Raw genomic sequence first — 9,253 nt, forward strand, 5'->3', positions numbered from 1 at the left:
ATCTCTGTGTGGAGTTTGCATGTTCTCCCTGTGCATGTGTGGGTTTCCTCCCACATTCCAATATGAATGTATGAATGTGAGTGTGAATGGTTGTTTGTCTATATGTGCCCTGTGATTGGCTGGCGACCAGTCCAGGGTGTACCCTGCCTCTCACCCGAAGACAGCTGGGATAGGCTCCAGCACACCCGCGACACTAGTGTGGATAAGAGGTATAGAAAAGATGGATGGATGCATGGAAGTCTTGTCAGGATTACGTAGTGGAATTTCTTGCCTCATGAATGGCGTGGTTGCGTGTGTCCACACCTTTGGCATGTACTGTTTATCAAGTCAAGTACATACAGTATCATTCATTAAGGGCAATAATAACCTTTGGCCACATGATGGCAGTGTGTGTACTCTTTTGCACATATGATCTATTAAAGCAGCATTAGTGTACTTCTTAATCCATAAGGCCTGTCCTGTCATATATAATACAGCACATTAATCAAGTGTTTGTTATTATTTAGATATGGTTGTCTTGCACAGTAAATGAAAGATACATTTTGAACACAACTGAAAATAAGAGAAAAGAGATGCAGGTCAGAATGTTGGTTTTAAACCAGTGACTCTTTATTAAAAGATGATGTGGAGCTTTCTTAAAAAATGCATGAAGATGTGAAGGCCTCTTTTAGCAAGGCATTGATTTAAACAACAGACTGTGATTTATCCAACCTCCGGTCATCCTCTGAGTATCGCCGGAAGGTTTCCCCCAACAGAGGCTCCAAGGCCTCAGCGGAGCGGTATGACCGGGCGCGTACGGCACAGGCGATGACTCCACCCACCATAGCCACGACCAGGACAGCCGCTACGACGGCGATAGTGATGATCTCAGATACGGTGTAGGCACGAACTGAGTAGGAGGAAGAGGTCAGTAAAGGGGTCTTTGTTTTATGTACAGTATGTACTATACAGGTGGTCCTTGTGGTTATGTACTCGTTGCCATAAATTCATTAAAACTATGGAACTAGTTACTAGTCATTAACTTTTTGCACTTCATGTCTCCCAAGTGTGTCACTGACCATCTTTAAGGATCAAGATCGTATCCTTCAGAATGTTAAAGCATCTACTCCTATGAAAGTGACAGTAGCAACTAAGTGTGGTGGTCTCAGTGTTGGAACAGAACCTGAGGATCACCTGTACTGTATGTTTCTCACCTGGCCATTGGACCTCATAGGAGTAGCCCAAGTTTTGAGGAGCAGGGACAAACATCTCTGCATTAGTGACAGGAGGCCAAAAAGGAACCATGTTGAACAGGCGGTTGTGTCCAATAGGAGCGTTCTCCTCAGGGTAGACTATCTCCCCTGGAAAAAATGAAGTTTATGTTTATTCATCTGACTGCTTTTGTTTCTGGGATGACTCTTGAGATTTTAATCTTACCCGGCTGGTGTCTGCTCAGCCATTCGTCGAAAATGGCGTCAGTGAAGGTGTGCAGCAGGACGAAAATGGGATCATTCGGAGAGAGGTGAGTCTGTCCGCCTGTGCCGTTTAGGAAGAGGTGGGCTAGGTTGTGGAGGCTGCGGATGACTGGATCGTACATCCCCTGAGGAGCACTGTAACCTTAAAAATGGAATAAGAATATTAGACTCTTTGCATTGTTGTTTTGGGAGTTAGTCACATGACATGTAACCCGCCACTGGTGCCCAGTAGGCTTGGAACTTTGGAGCTTTGATGTTCAATCCAATGAACAAAAGTGATATTGAAACAGGACTAAATGGGTGAACCTAAATGCACCATTATCATTTTCTGCTTTTGCTTGGACAATATAAACCTAATACAAGCCTTAGTTTTGTTACTGGCTTCTGTGTTCAGTGGTGTACCCCTCGGTTCAGTACTTTGCCCACTGTTTACTCTCTGCCAAATGATGTCTAATCTGCAAAAACAATAGTTGATGTTGGTCATATTTATTGTTTTTGTACAAAAACTTATTCAGCTACACATCTCATCTTGCTATATGTTAAAACGGGGTTATAAAAGACGGTGGGGTAATAAGGGACAATTTTTGGGAAAATGTTTTCAATGTAATTCTGCCTTTTCATGTTAAACAGGAAGCTGCTTTGTGTTGTTTTTTTCAAAGAACAATATATTCCTGAACAAATTGTTCAAAAAACATTTTCCCGAAAATTGTCCCTTATTACCCTGCCACCCCGTTTTACAGTACACTGGACAACAGAACCAAATAAAAGTGTATATTGTAAGGTAGTACACTTTGAAAATAAATATAATTTAGACTTATTAGTTTTACACACCTTCTGGACAGTCATTGTGCACAGTGGTGTATCCCTTGGTTCAGTACTTTGCCCACTGTTTTCTCAATTGCAGAGCACAAGCACACCTTATTTACCGAAACAACAATTGCTGATTTTAATTTTGTACTTGGGTCACATTCATGGAAACACTCCACGTTTTCTCTCCAATCAGTTTCTCCTGCGGGTGATTTAATTCATGAGTTCCTTCCCTCAAATTGAAGGAGGTGTTGATAAGTCCAGTCACCTGCTTTAGTGTCTTGGCTCTTTTTTGCATGAGTTTGACACCCCTGACTCGGAGGCTGCTGGTGAACAGTTTCCTGCATCACCCAAAACATCTAGACATCTGTCTTCACTCATTATGAAAAAAGCACATATTTGTAATTTTTCATTATGCAGACATGCATACAATTCTTCAAGCAATATTATTTTCTACCCTTGCTCCCAGAGCCAGCTGGTCCATTAGGCAAATAGGAAGATGGTAAGGGTGCAGTGGCGTCCAGGTGGCACCAAAAATCAGGAAAAGAGTCACCTTCAATATTATTGTAAAAGTAGTTATTACTATTCATTCATTCATTCATTTTCTACCGCTTATCCTCACTAGGGTTGTGGGGGTGCTGGAGCCTAACCCAGCTGTCTTTGGGCGAGGTACACGCTGGACTGGTCGCCAGCCAATCACAGGGCACATATAGACAAACAACCATTCACACTCACATTCTTAACTATGGACAATTTAGAGTCGCCAATTAACCTAACATTCATGTTTTTAGATGAACTCTTAAAATGAAAAAGCTCACATTAATTCAAATGTAAAGCAATTTATATTACTACAAATACGTTTCTAACGGCCATTTTTTTGTAGATAGTTTTGCATAGCACATAGCATTCGTATATACTGTAGTTATTTCATTTTTATACATAGTTATTGCATAGTGTAAATGTAGCTTTTATACAGTTATTGCATGCAAACTGTGTGGCTACCTTATGGTGTTGTAGTATTTATTCACTTCAATAGGATATGTATTTTGTGATGATGTTATTTATATTGTAGTACATATTTATTCATAATTTGTTAACCATGCCTATAGGGTGACTTGGTATCGTAGAAATTAACAACAGTAATACTATTTCTTTTGTAAACTGCTGATGGAGGCAGGGTGCCACATAACATTTCGCCTAGTGACGCCAACTCAGCTTGCTCCTTTTAGAGATTTCTAAGGTCCAGACAGAAGACCTTTTTATCTATGCTTAGTATTATACTTTTGACCTTTACTCTCAATAAATATACGACTTTTGCCTTTTAATATTACTTTTGTGGATGATGTTTTATTTATGTGAAAGGTGCAATGCAAATGAAGTTCACTCCGTCCTGCTCCTGACTTTATGCAAGCAGCCTGTCACCGTGCTTTGATGAGAAGGAATCATCATGTATCAATGCTCACCTTCAATGGAGTTTCTGAAGCTCTCCGAGGAGGTGGAGTAGTAAGGGGGCGTGTCAAAGGTATTGAGTTGCAGACAATCCAACACGTCTTGCGGCTCGGGCAGCCTCTGCACCATGGGCCGTGCCACATTGCCCGCCGGGTTCCTCCTGATGGGACTGGTCTCTGTGTCTGGAAGTTGAAAGTACAAGGTCAGTGTTTTCTAACAAGCACTACACAAAAGAAAACCATCTCGCTGGAAGCAACGGTTGTGTTCAAGGATTTTTCGAAAGAGAGACACTCAAGCTGCAGTTCAGATCCAGGCCAGTGGTCCCCTTGGAATTGGACCGAAATGGGATGAGATGAGTTATGTTGTATTATTCAACAACTTTCTAATTCTATGTGGGAGACTAGACTAGTTTGATCAGCCTTTAACATGACAGCATGGTAATTGTTCACTAAATCTCAACAACATTGAGTGGGAGCTCTGTGAAGTCTCGCTGCAAGTATGACCTCCTTCTTGTTTCCTTTTTGCCCCTGTTCTTCCCCTCCATCACACACACACTCACACGGGTGCAATCAGTCAGCTCCGACGCAAAGTTTTTGGTCTGATGATGATTCAGATCAAAGAATGCCAGATTCCTGTCTCTGACAAGTGTATGCGCAAACGAGACAACCCCTTGTAACCCAGTTAAGGAGATGTTGCTTGTTGACGCAGGAAATACCGAGCCTGTCGTGGTTCTCCGAGGGGGATTAACCAGACACATCAGTCACACCTTGGCCGCTCACGTCCCACATGTTTGACCTGCTTGCAAATCCTTTGGGTTTTCTTGCATGTTGGCAATTGTTCCAAAAGACCCAATTATTGTTACATTCAAAGAGGATTGATATTCGGGATTGTCCTACAATACAACTTGAAAAGAGAATATGTTAAAAGTGGCTTGGCAGTGATTTGGAGGGGGTTGGAAATCTGGTACCAGTGTCACGCGAGCACCAATCCCTGAAAATCTGATCAACTAAATCTGACTCATTACAGTGGGTCACACAATTCCCTTTATTCTCGTCTTAAATCTGGAAACTATTTGCAATGGCCTCTTGCAAGCACAATACAATGTCCATCATGTCATATAAAATGTGAAAATCAAATCAAGGCTTCACCTTTGATCCAATCAGCTTTGGATGTATCCCAGTTGTCATTGGGGTACACCTCGGTTCAGTACTTTGTGCACAAGTACACTCAAATTAAGCTTTAATTGAACAAACTGAACAGAAGAAAAAAAAACCTTGGTATGGTAAAATGCTGTTTTCTACACTGAAATTAATGCCAAAAATAAGTCTAAATATTTTGACTTTTACTCAATGTTTGTATATTGTGACAAGGGTGGTTCTACTAAACCTAATAGTAGGCTAAAAACTTTCATTCATCTGACTGCACTTCCGGAATAACAACCAAAAAACAGACTGTGTACATATATTTATACTGTTATTCTGTATATTTTGTATTTTTCATTCTTTTTTAATAGATGTGTCTGCACCTACTACACCAAAACAAATTCCTAGTATGTGTGCAATAAACCCTTTTCTGATTCTGATTCTGATTCTGATTTCTGATTCTGATTCATTTTTACCACTTAGAATTACAATCAGATGGAGCCTATCCTAGCTGACTTTGGGGGGGAGGCAGAGTACATCTTGGACCATCACAGAGCACAACCATTGACATGCATATTCACACCAATGGACAATTAAGAGTCTCCAATTCACCGAACATGCATGAACACAAGTACAGGGAGAACATGCTAATTTTACAAGGAGAGGCCTAAGCTGAGATTCGAACCCAGAGCCACCTCATTACTAAATTGAGATGAGTTTCCTTTGCAGGGTGTGTAGGATAACCCTAAGAGATACGGTCATGCTAGTAGAGCTGATCTGGACGCCTCCCTAGAAAGGTGTTCCACATGCAGTACATCCAACCAGGTGGAAAATCGTTGGACTGAACCTGGAAAGACTAAGTCTCACAACTCTCCCAGTGGAACTGGGATCAGTGTAACTAGGGGAGTATGGGCAGTCCTTCTCAGACCTGGACCCGTAGCAGGAAACTAATGATGTATTTGGCTGCCGGGGAAGGAACCACATTTCTAACTTTCTAACTGAAAAAGTTTGGGAACCCCGGGTGTGGAATAAGTCTTAAACTTGAACAAATGGAGTTTCTGACAGACTGTAGCAACAGTGGAGCAATTTCCAATCCAGCGCAGCAGCAAGGGGGTAATATTTATAGCAACTTATGTTCTACATGCTCTATTTATGAGTTGGATGCCCTCTTTTTTTGCTAGCATCAACACAACTCCCGAACATGCTGTGGTAAAGCAAAGTGAGCATGGGATGGTCCTTACTGTTGCAGACGGTGCCCAGAGTGTCGTAGTCTTCCACACTCTCACAGACCACTCTCCACTGGGAGAACACCGAGTTGGCACTGATGGAATTCAGGTCGAAAGAGCTCCTGGCTCCCAAGAGGTCGTCTGTGCAAATGTCGCATTCGCTGCCTCCGATGGCAAAGTTCCAATAGGGCAGTGCAAAGGAGGCGTCGCCCAGCATGTCCTAAGTATAATTAGTGTAATATGAATTTTTTATGTAGATTTAAGGTACACTACATCCAATATAAGAACTGTATAAAAAGAAATTATAGGTCTATGACCATGCATTCCATGTATTCTTATTAGATTTTGCAGCAGCACCTAATGTGGTCTTCTTCATCCATTTCCTCATCAAATATTCCCCATTCTCATGCATTTCACTCACTTGCATGTCTCTTTCCAGTTGCAGCAGGTGAAAGCGGTGCCAGGTAACAAAACCGGGGCCCTCGTGGGAAAAGTCAACTCCTCCAAAGCTGGCCTGGCCGGGCCCCAGGAAGGTCTTACTGACAGAGTAGTAATGGCTCCAAACAAAGTAGTTGTAAATGGTAATGTTCTCAAATTGAGGTGTGTTGCCATCTGGTCCCAATATCTCCTGGTACCTAAAAACCAGCAGGATGCAAAAGAAAATGAATTTTGTCTCTGCAATAGTGCCCTCCGTTATTGTTACCCCTGTGCATCTTGGTTTGGTTATGTGATTTTTAGCAACACATTTAACCTCCAATGTAGCTGCCAATGGTACATTTGGGACTGGGACCGGGACTGGGATGTCTGGGTGTGCAGCAGAAATTCACTACACAGAGAAGTCAGTGGGGCTGCAGTTGAGAATAGCTTAAAACATTCATGCACTGTTACTCCCCGAATTATTTTTCACCTACTTCCACCTAGCACAGACACATCCTTTCAAAACAATCACGTCCAATGATGACTTCATGTATAACGAATGCTTCACACAATGACTCCGACTATGTTAAACATGTACATAATTACCTTCGTGTACAGATGACAAGGTCGGGGTGGATTGTCCTTTTTGCTTGGTCCAAAGCACTGATGAACGCTTGCTTGTCAGCTGTACTCATTTGCATTAAATTCCTCCTCACTGGAGCAATGACAATGAAGGCAGAAGTGACAAATTAAAATATTGGGGGGTGTTAATATGCTATCAGGCATTGATTCACCAATTAATAATGATACATGATTCAAATAATATATCGCCAGAATTCATTCATTCATTCATTTTCTACCGCTTTTCCTCACGAGGGTCGCAGGGGTGCTGGAGCCTATCCCAGCAGTCTTCGGGCGAGAGGCGGGGTACACCCTGGACTGGTCGCCAGCCAATCACAGAGCACATATAGACAAACAACCATTCACACTCACATTCATACCTATGGACAATTTGGAGTCACCAATTAATAATGATACATGATTCAAATAATATATAGCCAGAATTATTTTTTTTATGTATTTTTGTGACTCCCATCATGTTTTTGTCCACTATTTGAGGAAATATGTTATTTAAGGCGATATCTTCTCTCTTACCAACAGATATCCTCTGGTCACAGTTGGGCCCAGTCAGCCCATGTCTACACCGCCCACAATTGTAGCCACTGAAGTTCCCGTTACACTGACAAGTACGGTTGAAGAATCGCAAGGGCCACCTCTCCCGGTCATCCCTCCCAGCGTATGGGTACTGGGGTCCATGGCGCCGATTATCTGCAGCAATGGACACACACTGCCCCCGTCCCGTGCTGGAGCCGCATTCATCCCCAGCTTGGCCTGACAGAGAGGGGCAGCACTGGCCACTACGCAGGCCCTCAGGGGTGACGCACTCCCGAGGGAACTGGGCCAGTGTTAGGGTGACACAAAGCGTCGCCACCAGGAGACCCGCTCTCCAAAGGCTGTCGTGGGAAAAAGGTGAGGAAGAAATTATATGACTTTGATGGGAAAAGTGAATGTAAAACGAGAATAGACTTCCACAACAATGGTTACTTGTGGCAAGAAGCTAAGAAAAATATTACTGCACAAAATTCCAAAAAACTCTAGCATAGCAATATTTAATCTTTCTTTAGTTATTTACAGTATGCCACATTAAAAATTTCAGAAAGTCAGGGATGCTGAAACCTACTGAAGGATGCAACAAATTCTACTCCATATGTTCTCCTGTGATGGTTTATTGTCGTAATTATTCCGATTTTTTTTTTTTTTTGCATACTTTGGAAGTGATCACAAGATCAGATGTACTTTTAGATATTTTTTTGGAGAATTTTGGATTTGTCAAAATCAGTATATAAGAGATGTAAAAACATTGAGGAAAATGAATGAAGTCAGATTTATAGATTATTCTAAAAAATATTTTCCAATAACATAACTACATTTTTCCCTACCTGTTAGTGTGCATCTCGCTCCTTTTGGTATGCCAACTGTAGAGCCCCAAGAGTCAGTTCATCCAGCTCGTCTGGCTTAAATAGCCACGGAGCGCATGACCAAGACCTTCTTGGCGCATGTATTTGCACACACCCCTACTCACACACACACACACACACACACTGCACACACACACAGTACTGATGGACTATCAGAAAGTTTGGAGGGCCCGCACCTTGTGATCAAAACTATCATAACTGTGGAGTTTATTCATCCTATTTTCATTTGGATACAATGCACAGGCAGACATGTGACTAAATTTGAATTTTGTATTCAAAATTACCGCACACACAGCAAAAGTGGGACGCAATGACAACTTAAACACAAATGCATCTGATAAATAAATCAGTGGGCCATTGCAGTGCCTGACTGCACATTAATAATACAGATTTTTTTTTCAATTGCTTACACATAATCGCAAAGCTCTATCGGTTTTTCTCAATCTTAATCTGTCTTCCTTTTTCTACATATCCATGTCATAGGTTCTTGACTCTGTCACAGTTCATCTCTAATAGGACCTTGTACAGTTGCTTCATTCAGACCCGATTCCTTTGGAGGATATGATGTATTGTTGAAAGACACACCGCATCAATGTTGGTTTAATAATGATACATGATTCAAATAATATATCGCCAGAATTCATTCATTCATTCATTTTCTACCGCTTTTCCTCACGAGGGTCGCGGGGGTGCTGGAGCCAATCCCAGCTGTCTTCGGG

At 41.9% G+C, this 9,253-nt stretch overlaps 1 protein-coding gene across 1 annotated transcript; it reads right to left on the reverse strand.

The window, feature by feature from the left end:
- Nucleotides 1–594: 594 nt before the first annotated feature.
- tyrp1b (tyrosinase-related protein 1b) lies at nt 595–8,562 on the reverse strand. The gene is made up of 9 exons (XM_058085689.1): nt 8,496–8,562; nt 7,651–8,009; nt 7,102–7,210; nt 6,500–6,713; nt 6,094–6,298; nt 3,725–3,892; nt 1,417–1,596; nt 1,194–1,340; nt 595–889 (listed from the first exon to the last, which is right to left on the reverse strand). Exons 1-9 carry the CDS (start codon nt 8,507–8,509, stop codon nt 684–686), a joined length of 1,602 nt encoding a protein of 533 aa, XP_057941672.1. The 5' UTR covers nt 8,510–8,562; the 3' UTR covers nt 595–683.
- Between the last annotated feature and the right edge of the window lie 691 nt (nt 8,563–9,253).

This window comes from Doryrhamphus excisus, chromosome 1 (assembly GCF_030265055.1).
Source record: "Doryrhamphus excisus isolate RoL2022-K1 chromosome 1, RoL_Dexc_1.0, whole genome shotgun sequence".
NCBI classification, from domain to species: domain Eukaryota; kingdom Metazoa; phylum Chordata; class Actinopteri; order Syngnathiformes; family Syngnathidae; genus Doryrhamphus; species Doryrhamphus excisus.